At 42.7% G+C, this 27678-nt stretch overlaps 1 protein-coding gene across 2 annotated transcripts in view; it reads left to right on the forward strand.

The window, feature by feature from the left end:
- GSDME (gasdermin E) overlaps positions 1–27678 on the forward strand; it is a 111924-nt gene that overhangs the window by 70106 nt on the left and 14140 nt on the right. For both annotated transcript variants that reach the window (XM_066585349.1, XM_066585347.1), the window contains exons 6-8: positions 3764–3952; positions 10284–10411; positions 14263–14449. In XM_066585349.1, coding sequence (XP_066441446.1) covers positions 3764–3952; positions 10284–10411; positions 14263–14449 — 504 coding nt within the window. The remainder of the gene's footprint in view (positions 1–3763; positions 3953–10283; positions 10412–14262; positions 14450–27678) is intronic.

The following is a 27678-nucleotide window of genomic DNA, read 5'->3' on the forward strand; positions in this document are numbered from 1 at the left end:
GCGGTCCATCGGCAGCTCCTGTGACCCTTGACCTCTCCCCCATTGTTTGCGCTGCGTGTAGTGCAAGAACGCAGACACCAGGTGGTTAGGTCAGGGGTCACAGCAGGCGGCCGTTGGGGGACCAGAGCTGCAGGCTGGGTGAGTGCACTGCTTGTCTAGTTGCTGCCCAGCCTGCTTGCAACACGTCTGCGGCAGTCTCAGGTTGCCTCAAGGTAGGGGCACCTGTGAGTGCATATCAAATTAATCCCTTAAAGCAGTAAAGGACTTGATCAGGCGACATCTTATCCAACTACCTTCTTGAAAACCCCTTGATAAAGCGTCTGAGAAAAGCGTTTTGGGGTGCGGCTATATTCAGGTCGGTAATATGTGACCTCTAAAGTGGATATGTTATATATTTAGCCCTTTCTCTTATTTATAAACTGCTCGTATGTCTTAGATATGTCTACATTGCATTTGTACTTTACTAGCTTCTATACCCAGCATCGTCTGGGTTTCCACTCCTACAACACATCCCAGGAGGCTCTGTTTTAAATTTCTTGGCGTGACAGTAGCTACATATTTGGTCCATTCATCCAGTAATCACATTCGGATGTTGATCATAGTCCTTCTGAGGATCCTATTGAGAATCTTCCAGTAACAAATTGTAATGCCTCGCTGCCCTCAAGACACTGACTCTTTCACCCTCTTTTTGAATTCAGGCTTGATACTTTTTCGGAGTCTCTGCAGCCCTTGACGTCCTGGCTCTTTCATGCTTATTTTTAAGTCGTTGGTCACGTTCACTCGCTCACAGTAATTTTAGTTGGACTTGTCTGATGGGTTTCCCCTTTTTTGGAGGATCCACTACACGACTAAATTATTCCCTACGCTGAATCGCAAAGCATCGTATTTTACCATAAATTATACAATAAGCCTCATTTATTGAAACTGTAACAAAGAAAATGCTTGTTGCACGTAGTCTATTGTCTTTGCTTATGTTGCTCTAGTAAGGCCGCCTGCAGGTTACCATAGCGGATTCTGGCTGTGACCACCGCCGGCGACCCTGCGTATCTGTTTCTCTTGTACTGGATGGTCACGTTGAGTCGCCGTCGAACATGCACAGTACAGATTTAAAAATTTTTTTTTTAAACTTCTGCTTTTCCCATGTCATCCCGATGACGCGGAATTCGCCACCTTTCTGCGATGTCAATTGCGGTCCGGACGGCTTCCATCAACTTCAATGGAAGCCGTTCGTGCAGACACCGCACGAAAATAGAGCATGCTGCAATTTCTCCTCCACTCGCGGAAACCGCAATTGGTTTCCGCAAGTGTGCAGGAAGAATCAATTTCCTATAGCATGCTATGGACAATATTTGCTGCAGATCCGCGGTACGGGCACCGCAGCAAAAATCCGTTGGTTTGCAGGCGGCCTAATGAACTGGTGAACCGCTCCCCCCCCCCCCCCCCCCCCAGTATTTCCATGTTGATCATAAAGAATATGTGTACCAAGTTTGGTTGAAAACTCTGAAGGCATGTAGGAGCCTATGAAGAACAAACACATCTTCACTTTTATATAGATGGTTGATGGTTAGTGTGTACCTGAATATGGCGTTTATGAGTCTATGTGCTCTTTTAATGTTGCTTATGTACTTTAATAAAGTTTATATACATTTATTAATGGTTTGTGTTCGTTTTGTAGGGCTCTTGTAATCATGGTTGTGTTTAACACACATTTTTCATTTTACTCTAGTACTTCTTATACATTGTATGTAATGGAAGAAGGTAGAATAAATTTGTCTAATCCGTGGTTTTAATTTATCTTATCATATGTGTGAGTGATTGGATTAGAGCCTCCTAGTCAATATTTAGATTTTGCCTTAGGCCTCATGTCCACGGGGACAGATCCGCAGCGGGTGTCCCGCACGCGTGATCCGCGCCCCATAGGGATGTCATTTTCCCTTGAGGCGTGGAGTGCGTGTGCGGGAAAACACCCGCAGCATGCTCCATTTTAGTGCGGGTCTACTGCGGGGACAGCTCCCGCAGGCTTCTATTGAAGCCTATGGAAGCCGTCCGGATCCACGGCACACCCGCAGCTGAATTCCTGCTCTCCAGAGCGGGAGAGCAGGAGTTAAAAAAAAAAACAGAGAGTGCAGGCGTGCCGAGCACATCCGCCGGGCCGAGGAAAGAAGATCCGCAGTGTTCGGACAGGTAAGTAATTCTTCTTTTCAGGCCTTATGTCCGTGGGAAAGGAGGGACCCACTGCGGGATTCTGCATGAAGAATCTGCGGCAGGCCTGATTTTCCCCGTGGACATGAGGCCTTAGACTCTGACTTCTGTAACTCCTAAGATCTGTGTACTTTAATACATACGACATTGTGAGCTCCCTGCCTTCCAAGGTGAAGACGTCAATAGTGCTTAGAGATGCTATCCTGATGGGGAAGGCGCGGTGTGCAAGAAGCTTTATCTGTCTTTAAGGGCTTATAAATACTTGCCTTAATGGAACCTCTTTGAATTCCCTCAGGGTATAGAAAATAAGCTTTTTTTTTTGATTGGAAAGCCGAGGGTAAATTACGATGATACACTAGGAAAGAAATCCGCCCCAAAAATGGCCTAAAGGCAGATAAAGTATTTGATATGCACAAGTTAAACGCTACTTTGTCTGCCCTGGTACATATGGGAAGAGAAGTAATGATCTGTCCTAAGTAAAAATGACTCCTATCATGGCAGTTGAAAACGCAGGTTGGTCCTATGGGACACCAATAGGGGATCTGATTAATAATCTCTGGGTAATGTTGATGCCCCAAAACTTTTCATTATGTTATGAAGGACTGGCAATAGTAGAGAGAGCTTACTCTGTTTAGCCCGTACTATTGTGGATACTCAAAAGATGCGGGCCGCAACACCACAGGCTCCGAGCCTCAATGCCCACAACCCAAACTTTTAATAGACCAATTGAAAACTTTATTGAGCTTAGAACGCTTAGAAACAGAGAGAAAATGAGCATTTCTTTGGAGAACTATTACACTGTAGTAGACATGACCGGCCTCGTGCCTCCATTTACTCTTAATGAAATTTGGTGGGGATCCTGATAGGGAGACTGAAAATGCTATTGGTTACTTAGGAATGGTACTTACATTGCACTGCTGAAACAGTTGGCTTTTATTTTGCTGAATTCACGGCCATCCCCTTTACTGTGATCTGTATCTTGCATTGCGCTTCATTTTCTTTTGTTACTTAGGAATGACTGGTTTGTGAAATTGTTTCCTGTTTTTGTATTATTTTGACCTTCTTGTCTAAATTTGTATTTTTTGGGATATGTAGAACAAAATTAATATTTTATAAAGTGGTTTTCAAGTTGTTTTTTTTTAAATTCCTGCTCCCTATGGCCAAACATAATAAAAGGTCCTATACTCTCCTATCCTGGCTCCCTGCATGTCCAGCGCTATATCCCTGTACTCTATTCTGGGTCTGTTTGAAGGCTACAGAGGCTTCTGTGAATGAGACCATACAAGCTGCTGCAGCCAGTCAGGTGATCGACTGCTGAGGTCTGTAACAAGCTGCAGGTGCCTGTGATGTCCCTTATATAGGATCACTGCAATCTGTAGACACAGCGTCATCGGTGCTGGAGCTGTACGAACCTTAGAGAGGTGGGTATAGGCTCTGTTATTATGTTTGGTCAAGGACAGATTAAAGAAAAAAACGGAAAACTCTTAAATTAAAAAAAATACTAAATCCGCCTTGTCACGTATCACCAGTTCTCTCAGGTGTCTATTTTTTTTTCTTACAGAATTCTGTTTATTATCTGAGAAACAAGGAGGCTTTGATAAGCAATCAAGTATAAAGTACCAATCTTGTACCTCCGTTCTATATGACGCTCCTTCACCACGTGATTTTGATGTTGTGGATGGGTTCACGGATGTGCCTGTGGATGGCAAACCTGTTCCAAGCAATGCTGCCCTATCTGTATTAAATCCAGGTACTTTCTCACGGTCACTGCCAGCATTTCAAATGTCTCACAATTTTCATGCACAAACCTAGTTGCAATAGAAATCCTTCTTTTTTTTTGTTTGTTTGTTTCCCAGACTTCAGAACAATACTATCCTTACCCACTGCTGATAGTAAGAGAGAAAGTGGGCCAAAAACATCTGGTCTACTTTTAGTCATAGGACAAAATAATTAATATATGAGAAAGTAAAAATAGCTATAAATTCTAAGACCGGAATGGAGATAAAAACGTAGGATAGCATTGGGGCGAAGCACAATGCAAAACATGAACGAAATCTGGAAGAGTAGTGATAATCGGCATCGCAACTAAACACAGGATAGTGCAAAGTACTGTTTTCCCCAGAGCCCACTTACTGTTCACCCTCTGATGACAGCTGCTAATCAGAGGCTACAACATTGCCACTTGTTCTCCTGGTATCAGTGCTCACATCCTAGGTGCCATGATGCCAGGAGTTCCAGACTGGCAGGTAGTGATCACCTGACTTCTGCTGTCATCAGACACCAGATGAACAGCGGGAGTGCAGTACTGGATTGATGAAGCTGAGGGAGGTAAGTACTGCAGTCCTTTGTGTTGGGATATAGACTGTCTGTAAACTTTCAGCCCTAATTTATTCTTATTTAAGATGTTGGGGTTTAAATAAGGGAAAATGACAACCTGCTGCCTCATTAATTGTCATCTTTATTATTTGTTAAGTTACCATATTGACTCCTACATTCCCCACCCCTTATATGGGTTCACATATAATTCTATATACTGATGTGTATGAAAATTGAGCAGTAATGGACCCCATAAATGTTTCTTGGATATGTGCTTCATACAGTCTGTATCCGCATGTTTAGAACATTTGGGGTTATTTACTAAGCTGTCTAAAAGTTAGGCATCAAACTTAGGCCAAGCTCATACGAGCGTGTGGTAAAATGCCTGTACAACGCAGCGTTTTACTGTTGTGTGAGCCCAGCCTATCGCCACGACCTTTGACGGCGTGTGACAGCGTATCTCACAACATTGTGTATAAACTCTGGACATACACCATGCAATTGCATATGTACAGCGTTTATTACGTACCCATAAAGAATAATAGAGTTCTGTTACGCATAATACGTAGTGCTATAGAACATGCTGCATTCTTTTTAACATGCCTATTATACGCAAAGTATATACGCAAGTGTGAATGGATCAATGAAAATTAATGTACTTTCATTGACTCCATTCACCATGTATTAAACGCACATAATACATTATTAATTTACACTCATATGAACCTGCCCTTGGGCAAGACAGTCTTAACTTGCGCCATATGCCAAACTTTAAGACTGTGCAGTCTAAGTTTAGACTCCCTATTAGTTGGCTTAGTTTGCCAAAAATTCAATTTGATGCGATGTAGGCCCTGCTCCTTTGTCGGACAGGTCGGAAAAACTTTCCGAAAGTGTTCTAAAAAACACATGATAAATTTGGTCTAAGCATGTAAGGCAGTTTTCTGGTGTAATTTGCACCAAAAACGGTTGTATTTTGAATGATAAATAAGCCCCATTGTGTTGTCTGGATTTAAGTTCCATCACTTGTAAACCCGTTCAATTCAGCCTGGTCACCCGTGGGGATTGATCAGTCCTTCACGTTTTTGTATTTCTTTCCATGCTGACCCAGCTGTTTTAAGCCAAGTACAACAAAAGTTGTTTTATTGGCAAAGTAAATCAGAGCGAGTTCTCTACAGTCCTACTTTGCATTTGTCTTCAGGTGCTGAGAAGAGCGCTTTCAATGGTAATGAGGTGATTAATTACAAATAGATAATGTAATAATTAATAGTTGCAAAGTGTCCGATGTGCAGAGGTCCCTGAAGCTCTTGAGTAGTTAAGTGGTAAATAATGTCGATTTTATATGCAACATAAACTTCCTTTAAAGCGACCTATGCTGCTTTAAGTAAAGCGCTCTACAATAGCCATTTCTTACTCACCAGCCCATCACAGAACCACAGCATGTAATAGTACAAGCCATGTTAATGTACAATTTCTCTAACTGCTGTTTCCACTAAAAGCCTGAAATTGTTCACAGCATCCTGTGCCGAATGTTTGGCGTAAAGGTTTAATAAAATAATGAACACTCAGTCTGGAGAGCAGGTACTCTGCATTTACTGTAGATAGACATTTACTCCTTTACCACGAAAGCAGAGATCTTGCAAACCATGAGAAATTAATGCAAAAAATATATAGGAAAAGAATAACCTTTTATTTGCTGAAACTGGAATGAAATAAGAAGAAAGTATATAAAAAGAATAACATTAATTTGCTGAAATTAGAATGCACCTTTAACCCTTTCCAATCCACTCACTGTCTGACATCTAAAGACATTCCGATTGAAGCCTGTACAGCTCTGATGTCAGAAGACGTCCGGCAGGGTTTTCTTACTGTATATTATTGGCCACTTTGTTGTCGGGGGGCCTCTCCAGCATGTCCGATACCGCAGTACTGGCTCTAGCCAGCAGATGGCGCTATTGTACAATGGCAGAAAGAGAAAAACCCCTAGGAAACCCTGAATCTAAAATTGGATTGCAAAGGGTTAAAGTTGGCAGAAGCTTTTTATTTTCATGCAATTGATCCGCCATAACCTTCTCATTTCTTCAATGATTGTTTTTCACTGTTCACTACTATCAACAAAGAACATGTTTTCTACTTTTTTTTTTGTACATATGCAAACTTTGGGAAGGCGGAGTTTGTTCCCATAACCAGAAACCCAATATGAAGCAGAAGAAAAAAATCTGTCCGGTATTGTTTAACCCCTTAGATGCTTTGTTTTGCCAACGTGTTCCGCTTGTTATAGTTGACTATTTGCAATCACTATATATCGGCAAAGCTCCTATTGTTTTGATGCTGTTTGTAACTTCCTGAGTGAATGAAGTTGAGGCATAAGGAATGTTGCTGGGGACAAATTCAGACATTTCAGTTGTGTTACTACCTGTAGGTCTTGGCATCCAGCTGAGAACACTGTATTATTTTCAGCTTATGACTAGGAGTAGTTTTGGAGGCTTGCCAAGGTGATAAGAGGCAGGGTTAGAGTTTCCATGAATTGAGGCTTTTGAACATCAGCTTAGGTATTATTGTTGCTTTAAAAAGATGTCAGCCGGACGCCCCGCTATATAAAGAGGGAAACATTATTAACAGAAAATAAATAAATGCGGGATCGGGCAACGGGGAAGAGAAATCTGACTTAACAGGTTTGACTTTGCACGCAGCATTTGTATGTGCCATGTACTACGTGCTAACCTAAGCAGGACTACATACCAGTGAGTCCTGCTTTACAGTCGGTATGTCAGGTCTTGACCCCGAGTCATTTTAGAATGTGGTTATCACATTGGAAGCATTACTTACATACTGTCTTGTATCCCTGAAACCCAGACAACCGTACATTCTTTCTCACCGTTTCTGAATGTTTAGTTTGGGGGATAATCCCAAGAATATTAAAGGAGTTGTCAAACTTCAGATCTCAGACCACTCTCATAAAGGGGTTACCTGTGTTGCGGGAGGGGATGTGCTCCACAAGTCACAGGATACAATGCTGACGACAAAGTTACAAAATACTAACTTTTTATTTTAAACAAGAAACTAGAAAAGAACAGGGTTATGCAATCCTGAATATTACTAACAATTATCACTATTCGAGGCCCCTGGAAAATTACAATACACGTATGGCATGATTCACAATGTAACCATGCACAATACTTATATGTCAACTAGTGACTCATGATACGATCACAGTAACTTGGCTCTGAACACTAGTCCATATATAACTAAACTGCGGATTTCCGCACACAGTCCCTGACACCAGAACACTCCGCAGTGTGTCGCACTATCCAAAAGCACGTACGCATCACGTGCACTTTTTGGTCTCGGCCCCTATCATAGTTCAGTCTTATCTGGTAGGACTTTGATACCTCATGTGTGAATTAAGTCTCTAGTCTTGTAGATATGATACCTTTTAATGGCTAACAAAATACATGATGTTAATATGAGCTTCCAAACCAACGCAGGGTTCTTCTTCAGGCTTAAAAGGGTTCTGACACGAAAAAAAATAATTTTACTCACCTCACCTTGCCTGGCCAGGACCGATCGCCAGGCATGTCCCCTCCGTCGGGCATCTTCTTTGGTGGCTTCTAGAAGCAGAGCAGGAGCAGTCAAAACGACCGCTTCCTGCTCTGCTCCGTCCGTCAGCCACTTCCGAGGTGAACGGACAGCCCCCCCCCCCCCCCCCCCCCCAGCAAGCACGTCACAAGCAGTGCTTGCTGTGGGCGGCCCGTCCGTCCTGGCTGAAGTCGGAGTTCTGCGCATGCGCAGTGGAGATGCGTCCCGTCCTGACACCTGCGCGGATTCCCGGAGGGGGGCGGCTCGTCAGAGGATGAAGAGGAGCCTGCTGGGAGATGACCCCCGCTACAGAACAACATCAGGAACAAAGGTAAGTGTAAGATTTTTATGCTTTAGCAGCCATTGATCGTGGGTTCCCTGTGTCCATTAGGCAGAGCAAGTAACAATGCCTGCTAAAGCATAAAAATCTGATTCGTGTCAGAACCCCTTTAAATGACATAGCTCCGAAGAGGCATGCATTTTTATACACACATACTTATTACAGGGCACAGACAGTATTACCTGTGGTGGAGCACTTTTCTAGTCATGGGCACAACATAGAGGATATGAAAGTTATGATACTGAAGGGAAGTTTCAAGTCCCAAAGCCATAGAAGAATGTGGGAATATAAATTTATAATTTGACATTTTCAATACAAGATTCAATTCTGAGTGGGAAGTATGAGAAATCTATAGAACAGATAACACTGCTGGCCTGGTGACCCCCTCCACCTCCCCCCAACACTAATTCAGGGAACTTAAAACCTTCACTCCCTTGTCAGTGACTATTTAAAAATGTTTGTGTTTCTGTTGCAGTATTCTTTTAAGTGTAAATCAATCACATCCATGTCTGTGCCTTGTCATAAGTATGTGTGTATATATATGCACGCCTCTTTGGATCTATTACATTTAAGCCTGAAGAAGCGCCCTGCGTTGGTTCAGAATCTCACATTACCATGATGTATTTTTGTTTGCCAATAAAAGGTCTCATATCTACAAGATTACTTGGTTTCTCTTGCTGAGAACAATCACCGTTTACTCTACTGGCTAATACGGTACCAAGCCTTTTTTTCGTTCTGCAGACCGTCACGCTCATCCTCTCTCTGAGCGACACAACACCGTAGTACACACTGCAGTATATATGTGGTCCCTAATAAGGTTCAGGACCTTCCTGCTGGAGAGACCTCCCACTGCAGTACTTAGTAAAATTCCAGTACCAAAACCAATATATTTGCCAAAAGCAACAACGCTGAGTGGATCCCCCTAAAAGTAAACTTTTATTAATCACATATAAAGTTTCATCTCAAAAATATATGTAAAAATACATATGCGGTAGAGCAGAAAAAAATAGTTAGAACGACTCTGAGAGCAATAATATTGTTCCAAATGGTCATCTAAATCTTCAAACTAAACTTCAGTACTTAGTTTTTTACCTGCGCCACTGCTGCTTTCCGGACAGCCTGAGATTTCCACATTTTTTTTTAAATTGTCCACTGGGGAGTGCTAAAACTACATCCCCCACAATGCCTCATTGTCAGTTACTGACAAGTGTGCATTCAGAACGGTCCAAACTGTTAGCATTGCAGAATTTTAAGGCACTGAGAATGCCTGACCAGTAAAACATATGAACACACAGGTCGTAACTAGAGATGAGCGAACCTATTCGGCCACGCCCCTTTTTCGCCCGAGCGCCGCGATTTTCGAGTACTTCCGTACTCAGGCGAAAAGATTCAGGGGGCGTCGTGGGTGAGTGGGGGGTTGCAGCGGGGAGTGGGGGGGAGAGGGAGGGAGAGAGAGGGCTCCCCCCTGTTCCCCGCTGCTACCCCCCGCTCCGCCACGTCTCCCCCCACCCCCCGGCGCACCCCGAATCTTTTCACCCGAGTACGGAAGTACTCGAAAATCGTGGTGCTCGATCGAGTAATTACTCGAAATGAGTACGTTCGCTCATCTCTAGTCGTAACCATTGGATACCAATGGAGAACTAAGCAAGGGGGGACACAACTGGTTAAGCAATATCTGCAGCTTTATGAAACAAGTTAGAACATTATGTTGCAAAATATATTAAATACTTGTGAATTTCTAAAAGACTGTTTAGTGAGATATTATTACTATGTTTATGTTATACGGCTGTTTCCTAGCAGCGCAAATGGCACTTTGATTTGTTTTCTTCTCCCCTTTCTCCCTGGAAAGGTATATTGGAGCTTACAAAGCAGTTTGCCTTATTCCAACAACTTCCCGGGTCTAATCGTGAAGAGCTGTGTAATCTGCTTTGTGAAGTATTAGATGACGGGCAGACAGTCTCTCAAATACAGGCTGTGGTAAGAGGAGCTGAATGTGTATAGTAACTGTATTGTATGATCAATATGGGGTCTGTTGAAGGTTTTGTTTTCCTGATGTGACTAATATCAGTCATTATTGCCTGTTACCAAGTCCTATTACCGGACATCGCAACACTCAATCTAAATCTTAAATGTGGATTCAAGCATTCCAGTTGAATTGCGCTGACCGCGGCCGGCGACCCTGATTTCTCCTGTATTTGACTTCAGCGGCTCGCCGTGGGTCATGCACAATACAGTTTTTCTTTTTTAACCCATTTAGGACCAGCCACGGTAAATTTACGGCGGCTGGTCCTGGGCTTAGAGCACTGCCGATAGTAAAAATACGGCGGTGCTCTAAGTCTCCTGCCTCTGCAATCAGTCAGAGGTAGGAACGGGTTATCAGCTGTTAGTGACAGCTGATAACCCGGAGCAGAAGGCAGGAGGGGTTTTTAACCCTTCCTGCCTTCTGCTTCCCCGATATACAGTGCTCAGTGAGCACTGTATGGGGAAAACTGAAAGTAGCATTTACTTTCACTACGGGAGCCTCGGGGGGTCATGTGACCTCCTGGGATTCCCTGCTATGCAGAGCTGGAGGGTCAGACTTAGACCCTGGCAGCTCTGCAGGTGACTAATGTCACCACAGGGGTTGCTTTCCCCTATAACTAGGGCTCCTATGGACGCCCTAGCTATAGTGGGAAAGTGTCAAATAAAGAAAAAAAAAATGAATGTCCCCCAGAGGTCTTATATGACATCATGGGGGACGTAGATAGTAAAAAAACACAATTACATACATCAGTAAGACAAAATAACACAATAAAACAACAATACATACAAAAGAAAGAGAATAACACAAAGCAGACGCCAACAAAAACCGTTGCCGTATGCGCCCTGTAAACCAAAACCATACATACTATATATCAAAACGTCCGAAATATAGAGGAACCCATTCCTGTACTTTATTTTAGTGTAAATATAAAAATAATTAAAAAAAAAAAACTATAAATGTTTAAAAAATCATTTTTATTAGCATTTTACCCCCAATAAAACTAAAAAACTGGAAAAAAAGTCAGTGAAAAAGATATTAAAAAATAGTCCTATATGTCACGGGAAAAAAAACGCAGCAAAAATAATTTTAGTAGCTAAACGAAAAAAAATGGAGCAGTAAAACCGCCACATGGGTAAAATCCCTAAAAAGTGTCTGGTCCTTAAGGAACAAAACAACCTGGTCCTTAAGGGGTTAAACCTTTGTTTGCCCCGTGTCGTCGCTAGATGATGATGCGAGTACCCACGTAAGATAAAAAGCATTCAGGTAATAATGACTGCCAATTGCTGATGGGACGCGGGTTGGACAGCTTCCACTGAATTCAATGGAAGCCGTCCGTGCGGGTCCCGCTGAAAAATAGAACATGCTGCGATTTTAAATCTGCCCACAGAAATCGCATTCTATTCTTTAAATGGGTGCGAAATACCGCAGATCGTCCGCGCGGGTAACAATCACGGATTCCGCAATTCAGATCCAGTCGTGTGCCTTCGGCCTAAGCTTGATGTTTCAGCCCACAGGACTTTTCACAACAAATAAGGCTTTTCGTTACTAACAACCCTTTTAGTGCTCTGGATCTATTCACATATGGTGAATAAAAACTGACTATTAATTGCTGAGTCTATTTTGCTTGTTGTGGATTCCTTCATTTATTATAATGGTGTTAAGTTTTCCATGAACGTCTGCAGAAGGTTGTTTATTGTATGATCCTTAAGATAGGTCATCAATATGTGATTGGGGTGGTCCGGCATCTACGACTCGCACTGATCTGATGTTTGAAGAGACTGCAGCACCCGGTCAAGTGCTTTACCCTCATCACTGCATACCAGGCACAGCACCCTACAGTTTATAGCGGCTGTGCCTAATATAGCAGCTCAGTCCCATTCAGTTGAATAGGACCGAGCTGTGGAAATGTTACAAGACGAATGAACCTAACGTCACAGGCCTGAGAAAGAAGATATATTAGAGGTTGGTTTGAGCACTTAATCTTTTTAAAGATTGATCGATATTGATGACCTGTTCTGAGGACACATTCGAAAAACCCCGTATGACAGTTTGCGAAGAAGCATTCTTTTTTTTTTTTTGTGCAACTCAAATACCACACGTCACACACGTTATTGCTGCAAAGTTTTGTGGTGTATTAGGCCGGCTCACACAAGCATATTCGAATTTTGTTTTACACGCACACGATGTACGCGTGTATAACACGTGGTACATCGCAGCAATTCAAATACTTAGATTTTCACTGTTACACTCAGCACGTTCTATTTATACTACATATTATGCGTGATAGAGCCCTATTGTTCTCTATGGATGCATACTAAACATAGTAAAGAAATGTAAAAACCTCAATACCAATAACTGCATCACAAAGCGGGGGTAGACAGCGTATGAAAGATATAGACCTATCCATACAGACAATAAATGCTGCTTTTACCAAGTATTGCCTTGGAACTGCGAACAATCAATCAAAGAAAATGGCCATATGCTTACTGATACAGGAGGGCAGACGTGCACCACCTCAACATGCAGGCAGCCAAAACAGCAAATGAGGGAGCCAGTTACACCTGTGGAGGACACCGATAAGACAGCTACTCGCACAACCTCCTAATAAAGAGGGAGTGGCTGCTTGGTGTATAATCCGACACAGAGTAGTAAATACAGGGTGTCCAACTTTCTGGTACATATAGTGCACCATGCAGGCTATCAACCTATTAATGATGCTATATCAGTTTGGCGGGCTCCAAAAAGGTGAACCACATTGGTACCGTCACCCCGGGCTCTCCCGGCGTTTAAAGGCCGCACAGCATGTGAATAATATATAATAATTGCAAGGTATTAGATGGATTTTAGCCAAGATACCAGGTGGTATTCACATGCAGTGTGGCTTTTAAACGCCGGAGGAGCCCAGGGTGACAGTACCAATGTGGTCCACCTTTTTGGATGAAGGGCAGCCCGCCAAACTGATATGGAGACACCTGAATAAATGGAAAATGGTGGTTGGGAACTTTATCCTGTGTGTGGCATGATGCTAAGGGGAAGAGAGCAAATCTGAGAAGGGCGGTGTCCAACATGGTGGCCATTTTGAACAATCTTGGAACCAAGTCAAAATGGGAAGGGTTGCATGTGACATATGTGTCTGATAGAAAATTTGATGAAGAATCCAAATATTAAATGTGACGTACGGTACCTTTTATTCCTGCCAAAGCTATTATCAATTTTCTCTTTATTACAGACAGATATGGCTGCAAAAATAACACATGCCACACCCAGGATGACGTTCCCAACCACTGGTTTACATTTATCCAGGTGTCTTCATAACTTTAGACCACCCCAGATATATATATCAGTGGGGAGGAGGGGCATATAAAATGACTATAAGCGGATCATAACAGACCGATTATATCAATCGTGGATCCCGTAAAACCGGAGGCCATGACGCCAGTGTGAACGGAGCCACATTAGTTATATTCATGAATATCAATCTAATAAATTCAGAAATTGCACATTGATAGAAAACGCTGTGCTGTAAATTACGATGAAGTTGGAAATCCAAATTGCTTAACCAAAAATCATAGCCAGACCAAAAGCAGATTTTGTACTTTATAGACTCAGCAGCTTACATCTAGCTGAGGGGCATAATTAACATGCTTGTTTTTCCATTTGCATCATTGCTTTTCCACTGTTTAAATACAGCTCATTTTGTTCCCGTCTGCTCCGCTAAGCAGGGAGCTAAATGTACACAGAGATCAGATGTTAGGCTCTTTTTCGCTGATTAATTCTTGGTACGTGATTCTTGTATCTCCGGTAGGTAGAAGGGATCTGCTTAGGATCTAAACCCGGTTTGAAGTTTTTGAGTGAATTAAAGTTGCCTGATAAGGAGCGTGCCCGGAGGATCCTGTCCCTAATAGGATATGATCTGCAGGATGAGAAGCCAACAGAACCGTCTACCAAGGACCTGATCGCAGCCTTCCACATCCTCACCAGTGCGCTGGATGGTAACGCATGTTTTTATTTTAGTTTAATTTTTTTTCGGTGTATTTTAAGATTCCTACTTAAAAAAATTGATTTATTAAATGTTTTTCCTTCATTTGGCGGCAGAACATTTTACAGTCGGCTATAAACACCTTTTTTTTCATACCGTATTTTCTTCTACACTTGACAAGAACGTAATGGTTGTCTATAAATATCTGTAGGCACTCCGGTATAAATCTGCTTCACATTGATGCAGCAGTTTCAGGATATATATTAGCATCGCGATAATAGTTTTAAGCAATACAAAGTCCCTTACTGATATTATAATATTTGAAAATATAACCCACAGGGCATAATGGCATTAAGGGGGCAATCTCACCTTGGTCAATATGCCCAAACCGGGCATATGCACATCACAGAAGGGGGTCTACCTGCCTCTTTGATCCAGTGCCGACAGCCGCTTTGTACAAGCGATTCCTATTTTGGTGGACTTGAGATGTCGTCGTATTACATGGACCACCATTCATCTGTGCAGCTACAGCAGGGGAAATGCCTAGCTGTCCATGGCTGCCCCTTGCAAAATCAGCTGTTTGCTGGCAGCAAATCAGGAAATCAAGCGCTGGCTTAGCCAGTCAGAGCAATCTCCTGCTGGAGGTGGGGTTTTCAACCCTCCATGCTAGCAATAGATGTTCTGTCGGCGCTGACAAGTGCACAGGAAGCCTGCTGGAATGCCAGGGAGCAGTGGAATGGACCCGAACGGCGCCTCCTAGGTGAGTATTGCTTTTTTTCCACATAGTGTAGCTAGGGCGTTTAGCGCTGCCAAAAACACGGTACCATGTTGTACGCCACTTTCAGCAACGCTGAAAATGCTGCCCATCCATTTCAGTGGACGATGCAGCGTTTAAAAACGCTGAAATGCCCAAAAATAGAACCTGCACCGCTCGAAAATCGCGGCGCTGACAACGGCTGTATGAGCGATCCCATTGAAAACAATGGGAGCATTGTACCGAGATTAGAAGAAATCTAAGAGAAAAAGCGCCTGTGTGAGGGGGGCCTTATTGTAGTAGAAGTCTGTACAGATTAGTAAATCTGACCTGTAACCTTTCACTAAACAAGAACAAATGACAAACACACGAGCTGTTAAAATGTTTACTTCATTGTGGAGGAGCCGAGCCTCTGTCTCCCGCATTTCTGATTTCCTTGGATTTAAAGACCGCATTGGGCACTTAATACGTCTATGGCCAACAGAAGAGGTGACGTGTTGGGACTTAAAAAACACCTTGTTTGTCATATATATATATATATATATATATATACACACACACATACATACATGTATATAGTCACATTATTCCATCAGATTTTTGCTTGCGTATTGAACCCCTAAACATGCAAAAACATTAAGGAACTTATCCGACAATAAAGCTTATTGTTACGTGTGCTGCTTAGATACGTTGTACTACTGTGCTTCTAGCAGCACAGCACTCTCAGGGTTAATGATTGAGCTGGCTGGGTGTGGTACTTCCTGCTAGGCAATCTCCTGGGTCTGTGTTCACATATAAACCCAGCTCCTGGTCAGTCTCTGTCTAGTGTTCAGGGTGAGCAGTCATGAATCCTTGTCTGTTGAAGTTTGCTGTGTGATCTGTGTCTTGCTGGTTTATGTCCGTTTGCACGTTTATATTCTGTCAGTTTTGCGTTAGCTTGCTGTGTGACCTGCTATCTGTGTCCTGTCCTGTTGCAGCGTTCTTTGTGAACTGTGTCCGGTTCTGCTGGACTCCTGGTTAATGTAGGGACTAGCGGTATAACGAGGAGCTGTGAAGTGGCCTGCTAGCTTTCACGTTTTGTACAAAATGTCAACTAATGCCTGGTATTTATATTCAGCTTCCAATCTGTTACTAGTGGTTACATTGTGGCTGCTGTATGTTGTGTATTCTGGCTCTGTCTATCCTGTTGTTCAGTCCCTGTCATGTGGCATGTGAATGCATCCTGTTCTGGTGCGTGGCTCCTAGGATCAGCTAGGGCCGAGATCCGAAGACCGCTGGACTGCCCTTATTGGGGCAATGTCCACGCTTAGGTAGGGCCATGTCATTCCTCCCGTGTAGCACAGGGTCAGTTTGCATGAAACCCGTGTGCGTACCCAGTCCTCCTTGGTCACAATTGAGTGGGCCCCGTGCTCAGTTTGCCCACACGATCGTAACACTTATTTAATTAAATTTATTGTTTCATGAAAAGGTATAAAAGTTTCTAATACAAACCTCACATAAGGATACAACCTATTACTTGCAATGGGTGTACTTATATGGGCAATTTTTCTTTTCGAAGCTCGTTCTTTTTTTGTGTACGTTTCATACAAGGGTAGAAAAATGTAGATGTGCAGACTGCCACAAATCACACAGCATACGGCCAGAATGTGTGGTGTGCAATGCGAGTCTCGCCTGAGAATGTGAATGCGCCCTTACTGATCCTCTTCAAGATCAATGTTCACCGTCTGTTAATGAGAACATTCTTGTTTACATCCAAAGGCCGGAAAATATACAGACTAAATGCTTTTCCCAGCTTTGATTTTGTCTGCACTGGCTATAATTGCAGCAATCCTCTGTGAGCTTGATACATCAGCAGCACACATCCTCCTAGTTTGCTGCAGTACATTAATGTATCTAATGCAGATCTGCCTAGAATTCAGCTAGCTTATCTCACAGAAAGTTTCTTAGACCAGTATTTCCCAACTGGAGTTCAGCTTCCGTGGGACGCCGACGGCTTCTACAGCACTCAAGACCATGATAAGCCAGCATAATATAGTGAAAAGTAGACGTCAGGGGGTTGTCTGGAGGAAAAAAGAATTTGAAAAGTACTCGGTATTCTGTAGAAATACATAAAAGAAAGCTTACTCTCCTCACTCGATCCTCTGTCACTCGTGTGCCAACGGTGTCTGATCATCTGCTTCCTTCTACCTTCTGCTTTCTACAGCAACAGCGTCCCGACACAGCGACATGGAAAAATTGATGGCAGAAAAAGACCACATCCAGTCTGCCTTATATTATTTCCCTCTTAGGGTAGATCTGTACTTGCCTCAGTCACAATTCATTTATTGTTGATTTTTCCAACCACGACTGCTGGACGTTTGTTCCAAACATTTAGTGCTCTTTCAGTAAAATCTTATTTCCTGACATTGCTTCTGATTTCCGCCCAACTAATCTCAGATTGTGCCCCCTTGTTCTAGTTTTTAGCTTCCTGATTAAAAACCCCTCCCTGTTGAACCATATTTATATTTCTAACACACTTAAAAGTTTCCATCATGTCCCCCCTCTCCCTTTATTCCTCCAGACCATACAAATTAAGTTCTTTAAGTCTTTCCTTAGAAGTTTTGTTCTTTAGACTTTCCACCATTTTTGTAACTCGTCTTAGGACTATCCATGTCATGTTATTGCTTTAGACAATCACAGGTTCACTTTGGCCGGTGATCACTGGTATCCGTCTCCTGTACGTGGGGGTGCTGATAAGTCTTTGGCTTTACCCAGAAAGAAACGAGATAGGAAGATGAAACTTTACATTTATTCCACATCCTCCCCACTGATGTCAACATGCTTCTTACATCGGTATTCCAAGTTCTGTAAGCCTTGCAAAAAGAAGGATTTCGGTTGTGCCTCAAGGCAGTCATCCGTAGCAGCCATGGCATCAGAAACGGTGTGAAATTTGGTACCCTTGAGGTGTTTCTTCAGGTTTGGAAACAGATGATAGCCGGAGGGAGCTAGATGTGGTGAATAAAGTGGGTGGTCAACCAGCTGGAAGCCTAGCTCCACCAGTTTTGCCGTGGTAGCTTGTGCAGTGTGAGCAGAGGCGTGGTCTTGCAGGAACAAGATTCCTTTGGACAGCTTGCTGCACCTTTTGGCTTTCAGAGCTGCCTTCAATTGGTACAAAAGTTAAATGTAACACTTTGTATTGGTGGTGGAACCATTTTGAAGGTAGTCCACTAGCAGCACACAGTCCTTATCCCAGAACACAGACGCCATCACCTTATTTTTGCACCCTGAACTTCTTTGGGCGAGGAGAACCACTGTTCTCATCCATAGTGACCAGTCGATCCAGGAAGTTCTTATCAGTCCGGAAACGCTGACAAATGGAGCGGGAAGTTTCCACTCACATGCTTCTCTGATCTGTTGTCAAACATTTGGGGACCTACTTTGCAGATAGCTTCTTCATGTTCAGATGTTCATGGATAATGACACAAACACGTTCACGAGAAATCCCCATGATGTCTGCTATTCCTGCAGCTAAAATTGGCCGATTATCCAGTATGAGGTTGTGCACAACATCGACGATCTCCGGAACAACAACCTCTCTCGGTCGTCCAGGACGTTCCTCATCATTGGTGCTGAAGTGGCCCGCTTTAAATTTGGCAACCCAGTTCTTAACTGTAGAATATGAAGGGCATGGATCCCCCAATGTCTGCGACATATCACCATGAATATCCTTCACGGACTTTCCTTGCAGAAACAAGAATTTCATCACTCCTCTGCTCTCATTTACTGTGAATATCACCTTAGACTCCACCATTTTGTTTTCCCATGTGCCTAGATCACTGTTGCCATAAGCTACAAACACAAAATTTTGAAAACCTATATTAGACACATAAGACTTTCATGTGATGTAACATTCATTACCATAGAAACAAAAAAAGAACACAAAGCCGAAGACTTATCAGCCCCTCGTAATAATCGCCTAGTGACAGTCAGCCATCAGATACATAACAGAGATAGGAAGGAATGTTATAGGAGTAAATAAACACCCAGCGTGATAACTGCAACCACAATTGTTCCATTACTCCTATTTAGAGCATAGATACCTTCTATATATTGATCCCAGCAAATACTGCGCACGTCATGTAACCTTGATACTACAGAGGGTTACATGACTGATGCCATGTTGCCATGTTTAGTCCTCTTCCATTGGTGCATTCATTAGTCCTGGTCTAAGTGCTATTGCATTCTTCTGTGCACATAGAAGTCAGCTGCACTGATATAAGAAAGGTAAGTGAGCCGGATCTGAAATAGTTCTATTTTGGAATTCTATAAACAGATAAACAAAAAAAACAAAACAGGCTTACCCCTTTAACAAGTGATATATACAATACCTATCATAAGCACTGAAATGTCTTTCCTTCATTAGGGGTTTCTTTTTCAGCCATTCTCCAGTAAAGTTACGATTCGGTGTCTTTTTCTGAAATGGTAAATGTTGAGATGTGAGGCGTAGGAAATATACAGGTACATAGCTCAATCTCTGTAAAGCCATAAGTACACTTTTCTATATAGAGTAAGGCCGCTCTCGCAAGGTGGAGAAAATCGGGTGAGATTTGTGCGTTGTGAGACTCACAAATATGGCACAAGTTTTTTGAATGAGGTCCTATATATAAGCGACCTTTTTTTTTTTTTTTTTACGGTGAGGGGGAAAAAATCGCGGCAAGTCCTATCTTTGGACGTTCTGTCGGAATGCCTCGACTATTGTTTTCAACTGGGCCGAAAAAACATTGCACAAATGCGATATGAGTTTTCCCTTTGAAAACCATGGAACCACCGCTTGCCGATTCAGCAGCGCTGAAGGATCAGTACTTCCCTGAAGTGATGGGAGCCGGTTTTGGCACAGAAAACGCCTCATCTGCGGGGATATCGCAATTTCCCGAGCGCAATATCAGGCTAAGTTTCATGGCGCGAAATAGGGCCAAGTTTCACGGCCTGATATCGCGCTTGCCCCTTTGAAATTGGCCTATGGCTGGCTTTAAACAACAGGAAATTGACATGGATTTGGCACAGAAGTCCACATCAATCCATGCCATAGTTTATACAGCAGGGAACAGTGACACCTCACTTCTTGACATGGAATCCACATTGGGATATCTGGATATGGATTTGTGCTATCAAATGCGGCTAATCTGTGTGCGGATACGTGTTATCTGTAAGTGCAAACTTGTGGTAGTAATCTAATGAATGTGCTCTTAAGGCAAATTGAACGTTGCTTATTGCAGGCTGAAAAGATTGCAGTATGAAGAAACAGCTGTGTATTACTAATGTCACTGCAGTAAATGGTTCCGTCCTGGAAACACAACATGAAAGGGGACGTGTAATAAGTAAAATGCTTCATAAAGACATTGTAAATTGCCATTTTAGAGTCGGTGTTTGTCGCTAGAGAAGCTTCCAAGATTGTATTGGCATAATAAATGCAGATTTCTTACTTTTCATAAAGTTTGCATGATATTATTCCTAGGTTACAGAACATTTAACGGTGTTAGATGACAGTAAAACAAAGCTAGAGGGATGATATTCTGTAAATAGACGGATAATGGTATTGCTCACAGAGGGTTTTATTGTAAGCATGATCCAGGCACTTGGTGGAAACAAACTTTAGAAGCTACTGAAATAGAAATAAACAACCCTGATATTATAACCTGATTTGCTTCTGCTAAATCCCAAAATCTCACATTTGGAATCATTAAATCTCTTAAGAGATTTTTCTTTTCACTAATTGTGCTGCTCAGGGCGATCCACGGGAATATGACAGAAGACTTTTAGTGCTCACATTGGAAGTGTTCTACGTGGTTTGGCAAACCATGACTTGTTCAAACAGAAACTGCAGAGCTCAGTGTGAGGGAGCGTGGCAAGTCTGAGCTGTTACAGTTAATGTTTTTAACTTGGCCAATGTATCCCCTTGCAGTCCTGGGCAAAAGAATAATTATTGTCCAGATCAAAAAGTGAAGTAGTGCGGTATCGAATGACAACAGAACGGATAAAATGCCTAGTATATGCAAAAATAGCCAACTGGTAGATTGGATAATTACTCTAAAAGCACTGTGCAACTTCTAGTCCACTTTTTGATTTTAGCATAGTAGCATAGTTTGTAAGGCTGAAAAAAAACATATGTCGATTTAATTCAGCCTTTTACTCCAATGTTGATCCAGAGGAAGCCAAAAAAATGAGGTAGAAGCCAATTTTCCTCATTTTATGGGGAAAAAAATTGGCAATCAGAATAATCCCCGAACCTCCGACCCTTCTGAAATAATCAGTGACTATAACATTTAGTGTTATTACACTCAAGAAAGACCTCCAGGCCCCTCTTAAACTCTTTTTAAGTGAGTTCACCATCACCACATCCTAAGGTAGAGAGTTCCATAGGTCTCACTGCTCTTACAGTAAAGAATCCCCTTCTAAGTTGATGATAAAACCTTCTTTCCTCTAGATGTAGGGGATGCTTGTTACAGTCACAGCCCAGGGTATACATAGTTCATGGGAGAGATCTCTGTATTGCCCCCTGATATATTTACATAGTTATCAGGTCGCCCCTCAGATGTCTTTTTTTTCTAAAGTGAATAACCCCAGTTTTGATAACCTCTCTGGGTATTGTAGTCCGCCATTCTATTTATTACTTTAGTTGCCCATCTTTGTACCCACTTAAGCTCTGATATGTCCTTCTTGAGTACCCATGCCCAAAACTGTACACAATATTCCATGTGTGGTCTGACCAGTGCCCCTACACCTCTTTTGAGGTCACACGGATGACAGCGACATTCTTCTGCGTGACTCACATCTTGTAGCAGAAAGCATGGACACCCCATCTGTGTGATGTGCGGAAGGCTGTACATCTGCATGTTCTATTCTGATCGCACGAAAATAAAACATGCTGCGTTTTTTCCGTCTCGCAGCATCGCTTATGTAAATACACCCATTGCAAATATTGGTTGTATTTTTGTACGTGTTTTGTGCAATTCACAATGCATAAAACTCACACGATTTACTCATTCATATAAATGGACTCAGTTCTAAAGCAAAAGCACTAAAATAAAGCCCAATGCTATTTAGGGAAGGTGTGACCACAGATGAGCAATAATTCGTGAGTAGTTAGAATATTACTGTGAAGCTGAAACCGTTGAGAAACCAGAAAAGCTGTTATTTGAACTGTTAGATGACGAAAAACTCATTTATATAGCAGAAATAGGACACAATTATCAACCTTTATTTGTTCTGCCTAAATATATTTTCAAATGGAAAGCTTATTGCGGCTCAAAGCTCTGCAAGTTATTAGCTAGGTAAGAGGTTGGATTGGCAGAATCAGTTCACATGGGTGTTAAACATGAGAACCCACATCCCTGGTGGCCTTGTCTGTTCATTCAAGCAGCAGGCTAATAGTAGTGTTTCTAATGTGATAATACAGGAAAATGTTCAAAATTAAGAAAATGGAGCTCCTAGAGTCATGTGACAGTTTCCAAGCTGTTCAGTACATTATATTGCCAGCTAGAGCTGCTAGCTTGGCTTTTTAAACAAGACCAGGATTGTGGGTCTAATTATGATGTAACTTGAGCTACAGCAGGACAAAGTGGAAGCTACAAACTGAAAAAATGCTATTTAGTGCAACATATTTTCAGAACCTCACGCAACTTCTCAGGCGGTGCAGGGGAAATGTTTCTGTCGGTATGTACAGTAAAGGAATGTGTATGTGTCTTTTAGCGGTATCAAGCACGTCTAGTTGAAACTAAAAGCCAAAAGAAATTATGAAAGCATCTTTAAAGCCATAGTAGCTAACACCCAAAGCCGCTGAATCTGTTTATCCACAACAAATCCACACTAAGTGGCAATCCAACTTCCCTGACATCTGCCATCGGCAAAGAGTTGAGAGGTTCCCATACACATTGGAGGATTTAGATGAAATTGGCAGGTCCGGCCTTTACATATCCTCTATGTTTATGGCCAGCTTATTGCAATCTACTACAAATTTCCTGCTGCGCAAATCAATATAAATGTATTTCTGTGCTTTATTCAATTATTTCAAAGCATAAATGTATAAATGAAGACAGACCAAATAGTGCTCACCGTTCTTAAACACTATGCTACATCGTAGCATGATTATGCAGTAGGTACGCTGCAATCACAACCCTCTCTGGATACACACTGCTTTTGTGTATGTAACAAGAACAACACTTCAAGGGCTCACTCACATGGGCGTATGCAATTTTAGTCCATTAAAAACGGATTGAATTCACTGCATGTATATGTGCATGTTGCAAGCATTTTTGTTGCCTAGGTGCGATTTCTTTTTTTTTTTTTTGCTTCAGTGTGTCATCTGTTAATCACGCAAACGTAAAAAAAAATACAAGGAGTTTTTTTTTCTCCCAATGTCTCCTGGCAACATTAAAAAAAACGCAGTGCACATGCATGTTTCATCCATGTTCACTACTTTTGTTTTTAAGGCTCCCATAGACTTTCATGGGTGATTTTGGCTCTTGACTATGGACCAAAATATGATATGCTGCGATTCGAGATGAATGAGCACGCTCGGATAAGTCAGTTACTCAAGCGAGCCTCGCTCTTCTCCAGTAACTGCATTCTTGTCTGAGCGTGCACGAGAGGGCGGCGGTAAGTAGCTGGGGGTAGAGTGAGAGAGATCTCTCTCTACCCCCCGCTGCCCCCCGAGCACGCTCGGACAAGAATGCAGTTACTGGAGAAGAGCGAGGCTCGCTCGAGTAACTGACTTATCCGAGCGTTCATCTCTAGCTGCGATTCTATTTATTTTATTTATATATGGTTTCCCACAGACTGTTGGTAAAAACAATAGCACATCTGAATACATCAATTTACTTTTAATGGGGCCGTGTATTGTCCATATTCAGTGAGTAAGAAATATGGTCCGCTTATGTATGGGAAAAAATGCCTATTAAATCCTCAGCCCCCTCCTCTTCGCCATCTACACAGCCCCTATTGAACAAACCATCAGGAGATTTGGCTTTCAGTACCATCTCTATGCTGACGACACACAGTTATACACATTCCTCCAGAAACATAGAAACATTCCTCCAGAACACCACCGACTGTCAGTCCGTTGTTTTATAACCCTATGTCCTCTCTCTGCCTAAAATTGCACCTCTCAAAAACGGACCCACTCCTGTTGCTGCCCTCTACTAACCGACCTCATCTTGAAATCTCCATCTCGGTGTGTGGCACCATAACTCCCAGACAGCACGCCTGCTGTCTAGGGGTTATATTTGATTCCAATCTCTCTTTTACCCCCTATATCCAATCTCTGGCCTGAACATGTCACCTACACCTCAAGAACATCGCAAGTATCTGCCCTTTTCTCACCGTGGACACGCTTAAAACACTCACCATTGCCCTCATCCACTCTCGTCTCAATTACTGCAACTAGCTGCTGATCGGCCTCCGCCACGCTACACTCTCCCCTCTCTAATCCATCCTGAATGCGGCACCCAGGCTCATCTTCCTGTCCAGCTGCTACTTGGACGCCGCTGCCCTGTGCTGGTCACTGCACTGGCTGCCTGTGAAATACAGAATGCAATTTAAACTCGCCACTCTCATCCACAAAGCTATCCACAGCATTGCGCAGCCCTACATTGCTTCCCTCATCTCAGTTCACCACCCAACCCACGCCCTCCGCTAATGAAATCTGAAGTGCCCCTTTAATTCGAACCTCTCATTCCCGCCTCCAAGACTTCTCCAGAGCAGCACCAGTCCTCTGGAACACACTATCCAAAACTATCCGGGCAATTCCTGGCGCACAAAATTTCAGGCGTGCTCTAAAAATGCACCTCTTCAGGGAGGCATACCATATCCCCTAAACTAAACCCTTTTTACTCTACCTGATAACATGCTCCCTGTCTTACCGACTGCAATTCCTGCTAGCTGTAATCAGCTGCCTTCTGCAGTCATAAAGATTCTGCCACTATACGGCCCAATTTGACTATTGTCTATGTGTATAGAATCCCTCACTGTCCACCTCGCCATACCGTGCACATCTCCAGCCCCTTTACCTTCTGTATCACACCACTTTTTGTAGTATGTAAGCTCGTTGGAGCAGGACCCTCACCCCTATTGTTACTACATGTAACCGTGGTTCTAAAATTTTTGTACTTTTGTCTTTCTGTATTCCCCCTGTCTATGTAAGCGCTGCGGAATATGTTGGCGCTATATAAATAAAGATTATTATTAAAGGGGTTGTCCCGCGCCGAAACGGGGTTTTTTTTTTTTCAATAGCCCCCCCGTTCGGCGCGAGACAAACCCGATGCAGGGGTTAAAAAAGAAAACCGGAGAGTGCTTACCTGAATCCCCGCGCTCCGGTGACTTCTTACTTACCTGGTGAAGATGGCCGCCGAGATCTTCACCCTCGGTGGACCGTAGGGCTTCTGTGCGGTCCATTGCCGATTCCAGCCTCCTGATTGGCTGGAATCGGCACATGACGGAGCTACAAGGAGCCGCTCTCCGGCACGAGCGGCCCCATTCAGAAAAGAAGAAGACCGGACTGCGCAAGCGCGTCTAATCCGGCGATTAGACGCTGAAAATTAGACGGCACCATGGAGACGAGGACGCTAGCAACGGAACAGGTAAGTGAATAACTTCTGATAACTTCTGTATGGCTCATAATTAATGCACAATGTACATTACAAAGTGCATTAATATGGCCATACAGAAGTGTATACCCCCACTTTGTTTCGCGGGACAACCCCTTTAAGACAGATAAAACGAATGAGCCCACTATGCATAAAATGAATGATGTTGATTTAAGGATTATAACAGCATCTCAATGAAAATGCAATATTATTAAGTCACAGGGGAGCATAATTTGCACACAGCCGTGAGAGCTGTGTTGCTATGGCACTTGGCAAAATGGACATCTCTTGGATGGCCCCCAAGTGAAATCATATTTTGTATCTGTTTCGTGACTTTCAACATATCTTTCATTGCCATGTCATTATATTTTGCTAAGTGTTCCCTAGTTCATTCCAGAGGCCTTCTGCCAGAATTATTAGGCCTCGCTCACCATTGCCGTGAGAAAAGCGCAGCAATGTCGCATCACTGCTCCATGCGATATCGCTGTGGTACCGTAATTTTGTAGCACTACAAAGTCGCGCGGGGGGTGGGTGTTGGGGGTGGAGGGTTGAAATTGCCCCTGGTTGAAGCGCTGGTTGTGACTGGCTGACGCTTAGCCAATTAGAGCCAGCGCTCAATGAATGGCTGTGATTGGTTCATCAAGTGCTGGCTGTGATTGGCTAAGCGTCAGCCAATCAGAGGCAATGATTCCAGGAGGCAGAGATTTTTCAATCCCCGGCCAGAAGAGATGGAGAATAGTACCGGGGAGAAGACGTGCTGGAGATGACAGCCCTTCTAAGTTGATGTATCCTTTTTTTATTAATTTTTCCTGCCGTTAGGGCTTATGTTATGGCTGTGACAGTAGGATTTCCCACTGTAAAAGTTGCATCACAACGCATAAAACCGCATTTTCATGTGATGCAACAGAGAGGTAGGCTCCATAGGGAAACATGGGCTACAAAACCTCACGAGTCACGTGCATATTACATGACCCGCAAAGTTTTTGTGTCGGGTTGTTGCATGCTACAAAACATCGCACATTTGAATTAACCCATAGGAAAGCATGGGCTTCACATACATGTGATTTGTAGCAACGCGTCAAAATCGACTTTGTCGCCTCTGTGAACAAGGCCTTATAGCCAGTACTTGTCACTTGTTGTTCCGATAGGGTCAAGGAGCACTACTGTATAACAGCATTGTGACTAGTGCGAGCAATAACTTAGAAATGAGCATTCCCATTACTCTTCTTCGACTCCATTAACATTGTGCGTTTTTTTACCATGTTAAATAGGTATACTTAACTGACGGGGGGAAAGGTATCCAAGTGTATGTTATGTGGTTTGATATGTCTGCCCATTTATTCTCATTGCAAGAAATAACATTGGGGCTTATGTATTAATCAAAACTCTTACACGCTTTGTGCCACATTTACTGCGTGTTTTTAAACTTTTTCGAAGAGTTTTACTGATTTGTCTAAAATAGGAGCGTGGCCTATATTGTGCCAAAATTTGTACTAAATTGCTGTAAATTGTCCCAAAAATTTGGCACAGTTTTTGACGTAAATTCAGCCATTTAATGGGCAGTTTAACATTCAACAGATTTATCATTCAGCAAAAATACTATAATAAAACTGGTGCATTTTAAGACCGTTGCCCTGTCTAGTCTAAGTTTGCACTGTCTAACGTTTAGACAGCATTAGTAAATAGGCCTCACAGTGACTTTGTTTCTGGTGTGTTGAATCGCATAGCAGCCTATGCTTTTGAGTACGGTCAAAAAACAGTATCCAGACGTTACTGTGTGTCAGCCGTACACAACATAGAACATATGAAAGTTACTATATTAAAAGGCCATTTCAAATCCCAACGTAACAGAAGATTCTGAGAATATAA

This window comes from Eleutherodactylus coqui, chromosome 12 (genome assembly GCF_035609145.1).
Source record: "Eleutherodactylus coqui strain aEleCoq1 chromosome 12, aEleCoq1.hap1, whole genome shotgun sequence".
Taxonomy (NCBI): Eukaryota; Metazoa; Chordata; class Amphibia; order Anura; family Eleutherodactylidae; genus Eleutherodactylus; species Eleutherodactylus coqui.